At 36.4% G+C, this 17,175-nt stretch overlaps 2 protein-coding genes across 29 annotated transcripts; both read left to right on the top strand.

The window, feature by feature from the left end:
• LOC127515605 (uncharacterized) lies at positions 1–2,780 on the top strand. 28 transcript variants are annotated; one of them, XM_051899476.1, is made up of 3 exons: positions 1–315; positions 1,081–1,131; positions 1,438–2,780. In XM_051899476.1, exons 1-3 carry the CDS (start codon positions 5–7, stop codon positions 2,672–2,674), a joined length of 1,599 nt encoding a protein of 532 aa, XP_051755436.1. In that variant the 5' UTR covers positions 1–4; the 3' UTR covers positions 2,675–2,780. The 28 variants fall into 28 exon arrangements, with proteins under 28 accessions (XP_051755436.1, XP_051755434.1, XP_051755433.1 ...); XM_051899474.1 differs by having other exon boundaries at positions 1,336–2,780; XM_051899473.1 differs by having other exon boundaries at positions 1–621; positions 1,489–2,780.
• Positions 2,781–9,399: 6,619 nt separating this feature from the next.
• Positions 9,400–16,715, top strand: rhcga (Rh family, C glycoprotein a). The gene is made up of 11 exons (XM_051899486.1): positions 9,400–10,163; positions 10,305–10,497; positions 10,736–10,886; positions 12,242–12,389; positions 12,502–12,668; positions 12,757–12,894; positions 12,978–13,114; positions 14,574–14,698; positions 14,825–14,898; positions 15,049–15,122; positions 16,026–16,715. Exons 1-11 carry the CDS (start codon positions 9,938–9,940, stop codon positions 16,057–16,059), a joined length of 1,467 nt encoding a protein of 488 aa, XP_051755446.1. The 5' UTR covers positions 9,400–9,937; the 3' UTR covers positions 16,060–16,715.
• The last annotated feature ends 460 nt before the right edge of the window (positions 16,716–17,175 follow it).

The raw sequence follows: 17,175 nt of genomic DNA, 5'->3' as shown, positions 1-17,175 counted from the left end.
ACTAATGAGGGTTATTCTCATGTTACGCAGAACGTTTGAGCTTCAGCAAGAACCAATAAGGTTCATTCTCGTGTTACGCAGAACGTTTGAGCTTCAGCAAGAACCAATGAGGTTCATTCTCGTGTTACGCAGCACATTTGAGCTTCAGCAAGAACCAATGAGGTTCATTCTCGTGTTACGCAGCACATTTCAGCTTCCGCAAGAACCAATGAGGTTCATTCTCGTGTTACGCAGCACATTTCAGCTTCCGCAAGAACCAATGAGGTTCATTCTCGTGTTACGCAGCACGTTTGATCTTCAGCAAGAACCAATGAGGTTCATTCTCGTGTTACGCAGAAAGTTTGAGCTTCAGCAAGAACCAATGAGGTTCATTCTCATGTTACGCAGAAAGTTTGAGCTTCAGCAAGAACCAATGAGGTTCATTCTCGTGTTACGCAGCACGTTTGAGCTTCAGCAAGAACCAATGAGGTTCATTCTCGTGTTACGCAGCACGTTTGATCTTCAGCAAGAACCAATGAGGTTCATTCTCGTGTTACGCAGCACGTTTGAGCTTCAGCAAGAACCAATGAGGTTCATTCTCGTGTTACGCAGCACGTTTGATCTTCAGCAAGAACCAATGAGGTTCATTCTCGTGTTACGCAGCACGTTTGATCTTCAGCAAGAACCAATGAGGTTCATTCTCGCGTTACGCAGAACGTTTGAGCTTCAGCAAGAACCAATGAGGTTCATTCTCGTGTTACGCAGCACGTTTGATCTTCAGCAAGAACCAATGAGGTTCATTCTCGTGTTACGCAGAAAGTTTGAGCTTCAGCAAGAACCAATGAGGTTCATTCTCATGTTACGCAGAAAGTTTGAGCTTCAGCAAGAACCAATGAGGTTCATTCTCGTGTTACGCAGAAAGTTTGAGCTTCAGCAAGAACCAATGAGGTTCATTCTCGTGTTACGCAGAAAGTTTGAGCTTCAGCAAGAACCAATGAGGTTCATTCTCGTGTTACGCAGAAAGTTTGAGCTTCAGCAAGAACCAATGAGGTTCATTCTCGTGTTACGCAGCACGTTTGATCTTCAGCAAGAACCAATGAGGTTCATTCTCGTGTTACGCAGCACGTTTGAGCTTCAGCAAGAACCAATGAGGTTCATTCTCGTGTTACGCAGAAAGTTTGATCTTCAGCAAGAACCAATGAGGTTCATTCTCGCGTTACGCAGAACGTTTGAGCTTCAGCAAGAACCAATGAGGTTCATTCTCGTGTTACGCAGAAAGTTTGAGCTTCAGCAAGAACCAATGAGGTTCATTCTCGTGTTACGCAGAAAGTTGGAGCTTCAGCAAGAACCAATGAGGTTCATTCTCGTGTTACGCAGAAAGTTTGAGCTTCAGCAAGAACCAATGAGGTTCATTCTCGTGTTACGCAGCACGTTTGATCTTCAGCAAGAACCAATGAGGTTCATTCTCGTGTTACGCAGAAAGTTTGAGCTTCAGCAAGAACCAATGAGGTTCATTCTCGTGTTACGCAGCACGTTTGATCTTCAGCAAGAACCAATGAGGTTCATTCTCGCGTTACGCAGAACGTTTGAGCTTCAGCAAGAACCAATGAGGTTCATTCTCGTGTTACGCAGCACGTTTGAGCTTCAGCAAGAACCAATGAGGTTCATTCTCGTGTTACGCAGAAAGTTTGAGCTTCAGCAAGAACCAATGAGGTTCATTCTCGTGTTACGCAGAAAGTTTGAGCTTCAGCAAGAACCAATGAGGTTCATTCTCATGTTACGCAGAAAGTTTGAGCTTCAGCAAGAACCAATGAGGTTCATTCTCGTGTTACGCAGAAAGTTTGAGCTTCAGCAAGAACCAATGAGGTTCATTCTCATGTTACGCAGAAAGTTTGAGCTTCAGCAAGAACCAATGAGGTTCATTCTCGTGTTACGCAGAAAGTTTGAGCTTCAGCAAGAACCAATGAGGTTCATTCTCGCGTTACGCAGAACGTTTGAGCTTCAGCAAGAACCAATGAGGTTCATTCTCATGTTACGCAGCACGTTTGATCTTCAGCAAGAACCAATGAGGTTCATTCTCGTGTTTCGCAGAAAGTTTGAGCTTCAGCAAGAACCAATGAGGTTCATTCTCGTGTTACGCAGAAAGTTTGAGCTTCAGCAAGAACCAATGAGGTTCATTCTCGTGTTACGCAGAAAGTTTGAGCTTCAGCAAGAACCAATGAGGTTCATTCTCGTGTTACGCAGAAAGTTTGAGCTTCAGCAAGAACCAATGAGGTTCATTCTCATGTTACGCAGAAAGTTTGAGCTTCAGCAAGAACCAATGAGGTTCATTCTCGCGTTACGCAGAACGTTTGAGCTTCAGCAAGAACCAATGAGGTTCATTCTCATGTTACGCAGCACGTTTGATCTTCAGCAAGAACCAATGAGGTTCATTCTCGTGTTACGCAGAAAGTTTGAGCTTCAGCAAGAACCAATGAGGTTCATTCTCGTGTTACGCAGAAAGTTTGAGCTTCAGCAAGAACCAATGAGGTTCATTCTCGTGTTACGCAGAAAGTTTGAGCTTCAGCAAGAACCAATGAGGTTCATTCTCATGTTACGCAGAAAGTTTGAGCTTCAGCAAGAACCAATGAGGTTCATTCTCGCGTTACGCAGAACGTTTGAGCTTCAGCAAGAACCAATGAGGTTTGTTCTTTGACATCAAGCAGGTTTGGTTGAGCTTCCGTTTAAGTTTGCTGATCAATGTTTATATGTGAATAAAAACCTAAATTCAATCTGTTCATCATATAAAGCGATCGTGTCTCTTTAGAAAATTTGAATTAAACCACTCAATTTATATGGATTAGTTTTTCGATCTCTTTATGAATTTTTGAAGTGTCAAGGTGGTAGTTGTGTAGCTGTCAATGAAGAGTACAGAACTGGCTCAGAATTTATTAAAAATATCTTCATTTGTGTTCCGAAGATGAACGAGTCAAGTCAAGTCACCTTTATTTATATAGCGCATTTTACAATGTAGATTGTGTCAAAGCAGCTTTACATTGATAACTGGTACATTGTTTGGCTGCACAGCAGCTCTTAAAGAATAGTGTCAATGCAGGCAGATCAAAGCACTGTTGAATATCAAACGAGTCTTATGGGAACACAAGGATGAGTAAATGATGTCAGAATTTTCATTTTTGGGTGAACTAACACTTTAATTTGGCTTCTTTTTATTGAGAATCTAATTTTGGATATTATCATCTGTGTACAATAAAGATTCGTTCTTGAAAAATCTAGAAACTGCACTACCAAGAACGTAATAAACACTAGAGAAAAATATAGATGCAGGTGGCTACTTTTTTGGTTTAGTTGGAATAGATGTTTCCCATGGAAAAAGATGTTCGTTAGAAACACATTATAGCAGTGGTTCTCAAAGTCAAGTCATCTTCATTTATATAGCGCTTTTCACAATACAGATTGTTTCAAAGCAGCTTCACAGTGATAATAGGAAAATTAATTGACAATTGATTGTTTTGGCTTAAAATGATTTATATATTAAATAAGGCAAAACAAGTTTTGAAATAATCTTACAAAGCTAAAAATAAAAGACATTTCTTATTTTAATATGATCTTTCAAGAACTGGGTTTCCAGTGGAAATCCTGGTTACTGTATATGACAGAATTTTAAAACTCTGATTTCCAAACATGAAAAAGTTATTCAAATTACTAGAATGAATATGAATTTTTCTAGATATGAGAAGCTCTAAAGTGTTTATTGGCCAGAAATTTGTGCTTTTTGTAAATACAAAAATTACACACCTTATCCTATAATCATGAACGACTAGAAACAGCATGTATATTCAATGGTCATAAAAAGTGTGTATTGATTGTATTTATTGTATTTTGCAATTTAGAATATATTATACTCTATATGCATGTACGCTGAGCTCATAGCAGTGAAGGCAGCACAATGAGAGCAACGCAGAAAAAGCCAAGGCCTGTACTGGGCAGATCTGTGAAAAACGTGTGAAATAGCATGTAGAAGTAGTGTAGAGGAGGAGCAGTGATTTAACCTTCAACACCTGCCATGTCACGATGACAGAATACCCTCAGTGCTCCTCTATAGTTCACAGGTCACCCTTAATAATGAGTGAACCTGCGACATTTGCATTATTTGCCCAGAGCATGCATATATATGTGTGTGTGTGTGTATTATATATATGTATGTATATATGTGTGTGTAAAAATATATAATTATTTTTATCATTCATTGTGTATATATATATGTATATATATATATAATATATATATTTTTTTTTTGCGCATAGTGCTAAAAATTGCATCTCTTTTAATATCTATGTGGCATCACATGCCCAGGCACGCGGTGCATTACATAAACTGCTGACTGTTACTATCAGCATGACTATCAGTAAGTCTTTGTCTTTGTGACAACGGGTCTCTTCACAGCTCGACATTCCAGATCCTCCCATTTTTTGTGACTTAGCTGCAGAAGAACAGATTATTCTCTAAACCGTTTGGCCGCTCACAAGTTGAGATCTTCAAGATCTGATCCTAATCAAAGCATGTCTATTTCCGCCAAGCCTCTATTCCCAGTTTGTGGGTGTGTTTTTGACAAATAGACCTCACTCCGCTTGTCATTGAGATGATTTATAATGCAATGGTTTAAATTTGGCTTATGATGGTTTTGTAAGATGCTTTTACTTTCATATCTGGGTCACATGAGGTCACATGGGTCACATCTTGGTGATATGAACTACAGTTGCCTTTAGTGATTTCTTTTTTTCTAAACTTGGAAGAAACTGTATAACTGTATATGTGTGTGTGTGTGTGTGTGTGTATATATATATATATATATATATATATACACATACACATCAATCAGGCATAACATTATGACCACCTTCCTAATATTGTGTTGGTCCCCCTTTTGTTGCCAAAACAGCCCTGACCCGTCGAGGCATGGACTCCACTAGACCCCTGAAGGTGTGCTGTGGTATCTGGCACCAAGATGTTAGCAGCAGATCCTTTAAGTCCTTTTAAGTCCTTGCCTTCTTCCCATAGTGCATCCTGGTGCCATGTGTTCCCCAGGTAAGCGACACACGCACCCGGCCATCCACATGATGTAAAAGAAAACGTCAGATCAGACCAGGCCACCTTCTTCCATTGCTCCGTGGTCCAGTTCTGAAGCTCACGTGTCCACTGTTGGCGCTTTTGGTGGTGGACAGGGGTCAGCATGGGCACCCTGACTGGTCTGCAGCTATGCATCCCCACATGCAACAAACTGATGCACTGTGTATTCTGACACCTTTCTATCAGAACCAGCATTAACTTCTTGAGCAATTTGAGCTACAGTAGCTCGTCTGTTGGATCGGACCACACGGGCCAGCCTTCGCTTCCCACGTGCATCAATGACCCATGACCCTGTCGCTGGTTCAACACTGTTCTTTCCTTGGACCACTTTTGATAGATACTGACTTCAGATAAACATCACATTTGAGGGTTTTTTGTTTGTTTGTTTGTTTTGTTGTTTTAATAGCTGAAGTAAGAGTGTTGAACTTTCTCCTGCGTCCTATTCTTCTGCAATCCATAATGGCAGCGCAGATGAAAGGTTTGTTTGAGCTGCGCCTTTTACTGTACAGGCGTGAATTTGCATTTCCTTCAGTCTGAGGCTTATTCATTTCACTTTTGGTGTGAAAGGGACTTTACATTTGCCAAATGTATTTTTGGTTATTAAAAAAACAATCAAGCAAGCCCAGACCAGGTGAGGAAAAAATAACACAAAAGTAACATATTAAAGGTAACTAAGTAACACAATTAGTTACTATCTTAGGGAGTAATGCAAAATTGTAATGCATTACTTTTAAAAGTAATATGCATGCACACGTTTTAGTTTTTGGTCATAGACATTTATGTAAGATGACTTTCAATCATACACATTTCAGATTAATTGTCCACAATATTAAAACATTATTAATCTATTTGGACAAATATATCGTGGCATGATCATTAAACTAAAAAAGAATAAAAGCCTAATGTTATCTTTATGCAGAATCAGCTGCACAGAACTGAAGACTTGACTCGTCTTTGATTGACAGTGGATCATGTGATATCCTTTTGTCGTCAGTAATGGAATGTCCTAGTGACAGATTGCAAAGGCCAGGCATGGTCATGTGATTCTTGTTATCTTTGGAATGCCGCCCTGATAACAATCTGAGGGTGACACTTACTGTCACATGCTCTCTACCTGTTTTTCATGAAACACACCTCCTATGCGATGCAACAGCCACATGCTCTCTAAGCCAAGTGTGAAGATAGGCACACGCCCCTCTTTTAATTTGAAATTAATTTGCTTCCAGGGAAATGTTTCGACACACTTGATTGATTTACAATATGTCTGTTGATCTAAATGTTTCTGACTAAATGCTTGAAATTAGTTTTGTATACACCTGTAAATTGCCTATGCATTCATTTCTGGTCACATTTTTGGTCACTACTTACTTTCCATACTTTCACTGGTGTTATTTGACAGTTTTGATAATTTTACTTTTATTCTATAATGTGGAAAGTGATTCACACTTGAATGGATGGTGCAAGAGAGATTTGTTATATAAAAAGCTTTAAATCCTGTAAGAATTAAAAAAAAAAAAAAAAAAAAAAGGTTAATTTAAAATGTAGGTTTTTTATTATTTCTTTAGTATATTTAGATTAGATTAAATACAGCTATTGGATGCAGTCTAGATAATTAAATGTTTATGTCTTTTAAAATATTTAAATTCTTTTAAATATTTAATAATAAATACAATTTAAATCTAAATTTCATCAAGTCCATGCTGCTAAAAGTTAGAGGAAAAAAAAACAAATAATAAAAATATTGTGCTTTCAGAAAATTCAGAATTTGGTCGGTCACAAAATATGCAATGTGCTTTAAGCCGTATTTGATGTGAAATGACAAGAGTAAAGAGAGGAGCAAATTGCAAAAACTAAAAAAGCAGAAATGCATTTACATGATTCATGATATAAAACGGAAGCTAATGCAGAGAGTGTTGATGAACATACACAGCAAACTTCTGCAGCATTAGCACAATATTTAAAAGATATGCAATATATTAAGATGGTTAAAAAAGTTTTAGTAATTTCCCTTAATGTGATCAACATCTGTGAGATTTACAGTTGAATTAACCCTCTATGGCACGACTTTTTATTTTTTGGGGAAAAAAATGTTTCACCTCATTTTTTGCGTTTGGGGATCCCTGATAATATATCCATCATTATATTTGTCGCCCCCCACCCCAGATCCAGATGCTGGTTTGTTGCCTCGGGGCAACACTGTGCCACAAGGGTGCTAAAACACCAAGGTTTTCTATATATGTGTATTAAAGAAAACAAGCAATATATGCATTAGTAAAAGTTATTTTGATAAACATCAATCACAAATTATTTCAAACCAATCAAAAACTTCAAACAATCAAATAAACAAACTACTACTACTAATTACAACACTTGTGTGTGTGCCACTGTGTGTGTGCCACTGTGTGTGTGTCACTGTGTGTGTGCCACTGTGTGTGTCACTGTGTTTGTGTGTCACTGTGTGTGTGCCACTGTGTGTGTGTCACTGTGTGTGTGCCACTGTGTGTGTGTCACTGCGTGTGTGCCACTGTGTGTGTGTCACTGCATGTGTGCCACTGTGTGTGTGTGCCACTGTGCGTGTGTGTGTGTGTGAACTCATTTAGTTAGTCTCTCAGCTGATAGGCTTGATTCTCTGTGGCAGCATAATAATAATAATATCAATTACACACATAATGCACATTCTTTGAGTTTTCAGAGCTCATAAACATAAGATTCATAGGAGGATTTGAATGCACCATATGGTTCTAATATGCATCCACACTTGATAGGCCTATTGCCTGAACAAAAGTGCTCTAACTGCACAATGTTGCCCTGAGGCAACAAACAACAAAACACAGTTTTAGCATATAAATAAAAACAAAATAAGTCTTTTAATAAACAAACATACTTCTTTACATATTGATGCACATGCATATATTTTTTTATACAAAGATATGTCCTTTTAAACATGTTAAACAGTGCTATTTATCTTAATTGCTATTTATTTTGCTTCCTAAAATGTCTGCTCTATCCCCAAACAAAGGCTACACCCACTTCAGCCCATCATTTTATTGAACAGACATGTCAGGTGATATTATATGTATATATTTTTTTATTAAAAAAATTAAAGGGGGGGTGTGAGGTCCAAAAAAGGACTAAAAACTAAATTGACATACTGCAGTTAAATTTCAAAATGTGGTGTTTTTATATTTATAACATTTGAATACAGTTCAGCAACATACATCACACGACCTGACGACCAAGAGAGCTGACAACTGACCATCACTTAATTTACCATCACCTCGCGATTGAAAATGTGACACTGATATGACAGTTCAACAAACAAGTTAATAATATTAAGTCACTTACATTTTAGACGAAATAATGACTGTTTTGGTCTATTTTAGCGGCGAAAATAGATCCGATGAATCCAAACAAAGATCACAACATAGCGCATCTCACAGCAACACTCAATTGTGTTTTGAATGATTCAGTGTTTTGAACAAATCGTTTGAGTCAAAGATTCAATGACCCATTCACAAACATCTGTCTCATTCTTGATGAATCGGCCGTTTGAACGAATCGTGAATGAACGACTCAATGGCTCGCTTAATAAAACCGCTTATCACCTGCATTTGTGCTCACTATCGACAAACCAATCAAATTTGTTCAAAACTTCTTTTTTTTTTTAAATCAGTCCAAACACATTTTAATTTTATTCAGGAGTTATGTATATACAAAACTAGTAGCACTAGCACTACTAACAGTAGTTTAGTGATAAAAAAAATTTGCAATTTTTTTTTTTTTTTTCAGGTTTTTTTTTCTCCCATCCTGTAGCCTACTCGCCCCACCGGTTGAGAACCACTGCCATAGAGGGTTAAACATAAAGCTTTAAGGTCTTTGCATAATGAGTAGATACAGGTGATCCGGTTATGTAACAGCGGTTCAGCTATACTTCAGAAAACACTGATAGTATCTGGTATGTACCCGACAGAGAACAATGTGTCAATCATTGAGTTATTACCTATTTAGAAGAGTCTTATGACTTATGAGTTGAATACCTGAAGCTTGATAATAACTATTAAACTGGTCATGCTTACCTTGTTATCTCTTTAAGATAAAAAAAAAGATTTTGCAGAAAATGCAGCTTTTCTTTTATATATAGAAAAATAAAATATCGGTAATGACATCATCACTCAATTCATGCAACATCAATTCAATATTTTAGGTTAAAATTTATGTTTTGTGACCATTACATTCCTGTAGTGTGATTTTTTTTTTTTTTTTTTTTTTTTTTTTTTTTTCCCAGACAGATTTTTATATGTAGTCTCTTATTTAATATGAGCTCATGATAACTGCATGCATAATTATTATAGAAGAATTAAATACTCGTGTAGAGTTTTACTTACGGTCAGATGATAAGGAACCAAAGAAACGATTCTTTGCATGTGTCGAAAGCCCATCTGACTCAGAAGAAGTGCAGGTTTTGCCCTGCAGGACAAGAGAGAAAAAGAAGAATTAAAAGCTGCACTGAAAGTTTCCCACTCTTAGTCATTAACATGTTTGCCCTGATTTTCTTGATTTTGAGGGTTTGCATAAGTATCTAGATTAGTTAGATTGTATAAAAAACTTGTGTAAAAAGTGTAATTATGACTAGTATGACCTCTTTAAAAAAAAAAACCCAGATATTGATCAGTCTTGTCAGGTGAGTGTCACGGCCACCCTCATTTCCAAAAGGTACACCTGCAACAGGTGAGCACTGACACACCTCCAGATTACCAGCTATAAATACTGCTGCACCCAACTCAGAAAATACAAGAGAGCTTCACACAACCGATCATCTCTTAACTTCACCATGGGGAACTTCGTCGACTGCTGCCGAGGCTTCTGGTGCCGGACCAAAAACCCTGACATCCGGATCAGCCTGCCTGGGGTCTGCTTCGTGTGGCAGATCGCCATGATCATCTTGTTCGGACTGTTTGTGCGTTACGATGAAGAATCAGATGCACACTGGGCCGAGCACAAACACGAGAAAAACATCACGAGTGACATCGAGAACGACTTCTACTTCAGATACCCAAGTGAGTATTCGTGTTCTGCAGGGTTTGATACTGATAATGTCATTAAAATTCATATTTTAATGTGTAAAATAATGTTTTGTTGAGCTTTCAGTAGGTAGAAAGTTATGGAGGTTAACCTTCTCCACCACTCCACCTTCTCAGGTTTCCAGGATGTACATGTGATGATCTTTGTGGGTTTCGGCTTTCTCATGACCTTCCTGAAGCGCTACAGCTTCGGCGGGGTCGGATTCAGCTTCCTCATCGCTGCCTTTGGTCTGCAGTGGGCTCTGCTCATGCAGGGCTGGTTCCACTCTCTGGACCCGCTTGATGGCACAATCAAAATCGGCATTGAGAAGTACGTTTTGCACATCACTTTCTTAGAATAACTTCTTTTATTCATTTATTTAAGGTTACTCTTGCACATCAAGTATGCGCAATATAGTGGCACCAGATGGCCATTTAAATCATGTGGGCATTTAAATCAGACGGGCTTATAAATCATGGGCATTACTTGAACAATGCATCAGAAGATGTTGGCTTATGTGATACAGCTGATATAGAGAAAGTTTAATTTTCCATCTTGCTTCCGTCAGTATCATCAATGCCGACTTCTGTGTGGCGGGATGTCTTATTGCATATGGAGCTCTCCTGGGAAAAGTCAGTCCAGTACAACTGATGGTCCTGACGCTATTTGGCATCACACTGTTTGCGGTTGAGGAATACATCATTCTTAACCTTCTCCATGTGAGTAGCAGTGTTATTTTAGTATTATTATTATTATTATTATAGCTTTTATTGTTATACTTTTCATTGTTACATTTTTAATCATTTTGTTATCACTGTAATTTTGTTGTCACTGTCATTTAAAACTAAGATTAAATCTGAAACCATAAAAACATTTTTGTTACTTGAAATTAAATAAATGTTAACTGAAATAAAAGAAATGTTATATATATATATATATATATATATATATATATATATATATATATACACACATACATATATATATATATACAGTCAAACCAAAATTTATTCAGACACCTTGAACATTTCATTCATTAATTCAGTTTATTCACTATAGTTTAAAAAAAAAAAAAATGGTAATAAAATGACAAGATCTCAGAGTTAAACTGTGTCAGAAAAAAATTAATCTTAATTTTGTCAGATAACACTTAAGCAAAACATGGTCAGGTCAAAGTGTCTGAATAATTTTTGGTTCCAAATTTTTATCAATTTTACTGGTAGTTCACTGTATGAAGAATTTTTGGGTATAATATGTCACAGTTTACTTTATTTTGCTATCCTCACTTACATAAATGAGCTATAGTGTTCTGCACCCACTAGTAAAAATATATCAAAAATATCTGAAATTTTTTTGGTTTGAATATATATATATATATATATAACTTATTTTATTTCAGCTAGTTGCCAAGGCGCCATTTCTCATTTTCTTTTAGTTTAAATTTTAAGTACTAAAATATCTAAAACTAAAAATTAAATAAAACACTAATAACTGTAACTATATAGACATATTATATTAAATATGACATATATAATAAAAATGACAAAAACCAAAACAAAATTACTAAAATTAAAATTAAAACACAAAAATTAATATATGAATTTAAAATATTAATAAAAACTATAATAGTCTATTAATGATACTGAAAATAATAATGTTTGTTATGTGCGTTTGTATTTTTGTTAATTTACCATTTAGGTTTAATTTATTTTTATTTCAGTTTTAGTGCTTTGATTTAAACAAAATGAGTTTTTCCATTTAATACTGATATTTTATTTTATTTTATTTCCCTTTATTTTACTTAAAGGGATAGTTTACCCAAAAATGAAAATTCTGTCATCATTTACTCACCCTCAAGTTGTTCCAAACCTGTATAAATTTCTTTCTTCTGCTGAACTCAAAACTTTCGTTAACCAAACATCTGATTGGACCCCATCGACTTCCATAGTAGGAAAAAAATACTACAGAAAATATCTTCTTTTGTGTTTCTTCTTCTTGATGATAACCCTTCATCATCCTGAAAATTTCTTCCAAAATCAAACAGATTTTAACTAATTGCTCTTGCATTTCACAGGCTCGTGATTCCGGCGGATCCATGGTCATCCACATGTTCGGATCCTACTACGGTCTGACAATATCATGGATTCTGTATCGACCGAAGCTAGACCAAAGCAAGCATTTGGGCAGCTCTGTCTACCACTCTGATGTCTTTGCTATGATTGGTATGTTATGATGACCTTTTATGTTACACACAGTACATACACTTGATAAGATCTTACACCAGCTGCTTTCAAAAAAACCCAGTCCTTTATCTGAAAATGTTTCCTCTTACAGGGACCCTCTTCCTCTGGATGTTCTGGCCTAGTTTCAACTCCGCCATCTCAGATCATGGAGATGGTCAACACCGGGCAGCCATAAACACCTACCTTGCTCTGGCGGCCTCTGTACTTACTACATTTGCCATATCCAGCCTTTCTGCCAAGAAGGGAAAACTGGACATGGTAAATTACAGCACTTCATTATATCCCAATGGCGTCTGCAGCATCCTATCTGCGTTTTGTAACATTGCACCTGTTTTGTGCAACTTAGGTGCATATCCAGAATGCAACACTGGCTGGGGGCGTGGCCATGGGCACAGCGGCCGAGTTCATGATCACAACCTACGGTTCTCTCATCGTGGGCTTCTTCTGTGGGATACTGTCCACGTTCGGCTACCTGGTGCTCACTGTGAGTGTGACAGAAGAGCAGATTTGAGCGTCATTTGCGCTGTGAAAACAGATTCATTTATACCTGCTTTTTTTCCTTTGCAGCCCTTCATGGAGAAGTACCTGAAGATTCAAGACACCTGTGGCATCCACAACCTGCACGCCATGCCCGGGCTCCTCGGAGGAGTTGTTGGTGCCATCACAGCAGCTACTGCCAGCGAGAGTGTCTATGGACACGAAGGGTGAGTGTGAATGTTTAGTTATATTAGTATACAACTACATTTTATATCATGCAAAGATTATTTAAGGTACACTGTCTAGCGGTTAAAAAACAAAACTGCATGCATTTTGCGGAAGAACATTGTTTTGGTTGTGCTTCGGCTCTGTGCAGATGAATATGGTTCTTTCTCATAAAAAATAAAAGAGAGAGAGATTATCCTACTGCTCATAAAACATTCACTATAGGCTTAACCAGTTTGGATGGAAAGATCTCAATCTGACTAGCTGACGACATTACTGTAGCTTTACCCATTTAATAGACACAGTAATTCCTTGAAAGTAAATTCTAGCACAGTGCTAAAAATGACCTTTCACAACAGATAATGCTTTACAATGAACTCTGTTAGAAACGACATATGGCAGTTTATCGGTTCAATAAAATACCTTACTCACCTGTTGAGTAATAAAAGCCACCTATGGGGTAAAATCCACATTTTTGGCAGGGTTCCCCTGGTAAAATTAGCATTCCAGGGGCTAAATATCACGTTATTGGGGTCTCTTCAACACACAGACATAAAAAACAACCCGTGGCAACACTGTTAAAGCAGCCCAATTCCACGGGAAAACCATGGACTTGGGAACACTGATTTAGCTTCTCCATGTCAACATTTCTCGCTTATTGTGACAACTAACCTATGCCCCAGACATGTGTCAAAGTAGCCGGAGCAACTTTTCTCTGTTTATGGATATGACGAGACACACACGAGCGAGTGACGCATGTATGCAGTTTCCCGCGAAAACCATCCCGACAGGTCTATAATATACACACTTTAAATTTAATTTAATTTTATTAAATTTGAACAAAAACGTTACATAGTGTACCTTTAATAAACAGTTTTAATATTTAATCAATCATGAAATTACTTAGTCTCAGCTGCAATATGTTCGTATGCCTAATAGGCCTATGTCGAAAACGGTCTAGTCACATTCATTTATGAATTAGCCTACATTAATAATGATCGCATTTTTAGTTCAAAACGGCGAAATTTCACAAAAAAAAAGTTGAGTAGTTTCAAAGCATCACTAGATAGTCTTACGGTCAGTCGCTTAACATTTCTATCGTAACTACTTACATCCTTCCACGAACTCTCGTTGCGTTGTGACAGTAAGACCCGCCTCCTGTGATTTGATTGGCTATCTCGATCATTTTGACGAGCGCCATTAGACCGCTGAGTCAGAGCAGCCTAAAAATTTAGTTTGTAAAACTTTTAGTATCAAGACAATAGTATCATTTTTTCAGCAATTCAGATTCAATTCAGTCATTAAAAATGTTGGAAAGTTAGTTCCATTATCCTGCTTAATTCAGTTCAAATTTTTGTTCTAGTTCAGTGCAGTTAAATCAATAATATTATAAAATATTGCTTGTATTTTTGAATATTAAAAGTTTGTATGTTGCTGATACAAATCCTTTTCTTTCAACAGGTTGGTAAACACCTTTGATTTTAAAGGGGACTTTGCTAACAGGACACCCGCCATGCAAGGAGGCTTCCAGGCAGCTGGTATCTGTGTTGCTCTCGTTTTTGGAATCGTAGGTGGAATTATAGTAGGTGAGCATCCAAAAAATATATATATATATACTGTATGTGTGTATATAATTAGTTATTGTTTATTTTATTTCGAATAATGTTTTTAGTTTTAGTTAACTATAATAACCCTGGTATATGTAAAAACAGGTTGCATCCTGAGACTGCCATTCTGGGGAGACCCGTCGGATGAGAACTGCTTTGATGATGAGGTGTACTGGGAGGTGAGTTTGAAATTGTATTTACTTGTCTCACAGCTAGGTGGCACTATGGACCTCAAATGAGAACCTGAATGTGACGAGTAGCCCAGTTTCTTCTATACAGTCTGAATTCTTTAGGTCTGGGTTGAGTTTGAAAAAAATCCTTCTTTACAGGTGCCTGAAGACGAGGAGAGCATCCCTCCCATTCTAGAGTACAACACCCACATTGTCGGCAAAAGTCATGACATGTAAGTATAGATTCTCTTGATGTTATGAGAATATACGCTATAGATTTATATATGTGACCCTGGACCACAGAACCAGTCATAAGGGTCAAATTTTTAAAATTGAGATTTATAGATCATCTGAAAGCTGAATAAATAAGCTTTCCATTGATGTATGGTTTGTTAGGATATGGCCGAGATATTCGAAAATCTGGAATATAAGGGTGCAAATAAATCAAAATATTGAAGAATCACCTTTAAATTTGTCTAAATGAAGTCCTTAGCAATGCATATCTACTCACAAAAATACATTTTTATATATATTTACAGTAGGAAATGTACAAAATATCTTCATGGAACATGAGCTTTACTTAATATCCTAATGATTTTTGGCATTAAAGAAAAATCGATCATTTTGACCCATACAATGTATTGTTGGCTATTGCTACAAATATACCCGTGCGACTTATGACTGGTTTTGTGGTCCAGGGTCACAAATAGAATATACGGTTTATCAAAACATCACATATTTATGTCATTTTATTTAGTTAAAATTCTTTATAGTAGAAGTAACTGGGGTCATTATGGTGTAAAAGGCCTTGTTGCAGTCTAGTACATCACCATTAGATGGCAGTACACACCACATAATAGATTTCCAGCTTTAAGTGCACTTGATCACAGTATAGCATGATGATCTGATAATTGTGTAGTATAGCATTTCAGTAAAGAAATAAATTAGATTAATAATTATTAAATTAATAATTAATTAAACATCAACTCCATATATATGCAAAATGACCAAGATGATGTGTCAGATTTACTGTTTTACATTTTAAGAACTATTTAAGGTTTTTTTTTTTTTTTAAATGAATTAATTGTTTTAAGGTCCTAAATATATATATATATATATCTTTTTGCATCATTCAGGTCAGACACTAACTTCTCTGTGGAACAGAGCTAATGCAAGAATTAAGGAATGCACAATGTCTTTATGACAAAAGATGAACCTGATCACATCATATTGGAGGGGGAAAAGATGAGGAGACAGAAGGAATGTTCAGACCAAGTCTGTGCTCAAGAGAATCTAGTCCCTGTAATATCTTTTCAAGGTACTGGCCTGCAAGGCTACAAGGGTCAGCTCTTAGTTCAATTTCAAGTCTGTGTGCTTTAGAGTCCTCAAATTAACTTAATCACAACGTTTTATAATTTCTAAAACTAATGCATATTTCATAATTCACCTGTACAACAAGTTTTAAACTTAAATTGTATTAAGTTTCAATCATTCTGGAAAAGAATGAAATAGTAATTATTGTACTTTATCATGTTTTCTGTGTTAATGAATTGACTAGGCTGTTACAATTTTGAAATGATGAATGTGTTCATGTGTTAGTTATTTATCTATAGTTATTTTCAAGTGTACAGTGATGTGATATTGTTTCCTTCCTTGTATGTAGATTTGAATAGGAAGGATTAAATGAGAAGTCATTGTGACTGCAGACCATGTAGAATGATAATATTAATATTATTTCTTTTCATTTTGTCATTATAAGCTTTATATTCTTTGCTATTTTAAATATAGGACTAATATAAAAATAAAAAGGCAATATTCCAATCTTTCTGCTCTGTGACTTTGGTGTTCTTTGCTAAATGTTTATTTAATCCACATTTTACGAACGACAATAATAAACTGTTGCTTTAATTTGGGGTCAAACAATTATGCATCTCTCTGCCAAACGTCCCTTAAAATCTCACTTCTTTACCAAATCACTTGTTTTTGAGTGTTTTAAAGTGCCTCTACTATGATTTTTTTTTTTAATATTACCTTTCATGTAGTGTATAATAGCTGTTTGTGAATGTAAAAGGACTGCAAAGTTATTGTCTCTTAAAGAGAGACACTGCAGGTGAATAGGGTAAAAAAAATTAACTAATAGTTCTCACCATACTTCCTCAGTGGCTTGATTTAAAAAAAAAAAAAAAAAAATGTATTACAAGTTTTCTAAAATGTTATGTTTAAATATGCAAATGAGGCATTTTTACTTAAAAATGCACTAATTTGCATAAATTTCTAGTACAAAAA

This window comes from Ctenopharyngodon idella, chromosome 7 (assembly GCF_019924925.1).
Source record: "Ctenopharyngodon idella isolate HZGC_01 chromosome 7, HZGC01, whole genome shotgun sequence".
In the NCBI taxonomy this organism is placed as follows: domain Eukaryota; kingdom Metazoa; phylum Chordata; class Actinopteri; order Cypriniformes; family Xenocyprididae; genus Ctenopharyngodon; species Ctenopharyngodon idella.
Note: the sequence above shows the minus strand (reverse complement) of the source record. Positions and strands in the feature narration are given on the sequence as shown.

What these genes read in the sequence shown, in the direction of transcription:
- LOC127515605 (XM_051899450.1), top strand. Translation starts at nt 5, where the DNA reads ATGAGGGTTATTCTCATGTTACGCAGAACGTTTGAGCTTCAGCAAGAA. An exon ending in CTTCAGCAAGAACCAATGAG is followed by an intron (nt 1,540 to 1,590) that starts GTTCATTCTCGC and finishes AGAACCAATGAG; the next exon opens with GTTCATTCTCGTGTTACGCA.
- rhcga (XM_051899486.1), top strand. Translation starts at nt 9,938, where the DNA reads ATGGGGAACTTCGTCGACTGCTGCCGAGGCTTCTGGTGCCGGACCAAA. An exon ending in CTTCTACTTCAGATACCCAA is followed by an intron (nt 10,164 to 10,304) that starts GTGAGTATTCGT and finishes CCACCTTCTCAG; the next exon opens with GTTTCCAGGATGTACATGTG. An exon ending in TGATGTCTTTGCTATGATTG is followed by an intron (nt 12,390 to 12,501) that starts GTATGTTATGAT and finishes TTCCTCTTACAG; the next exon opens with GGACCCTCTTCCTCTGGATG.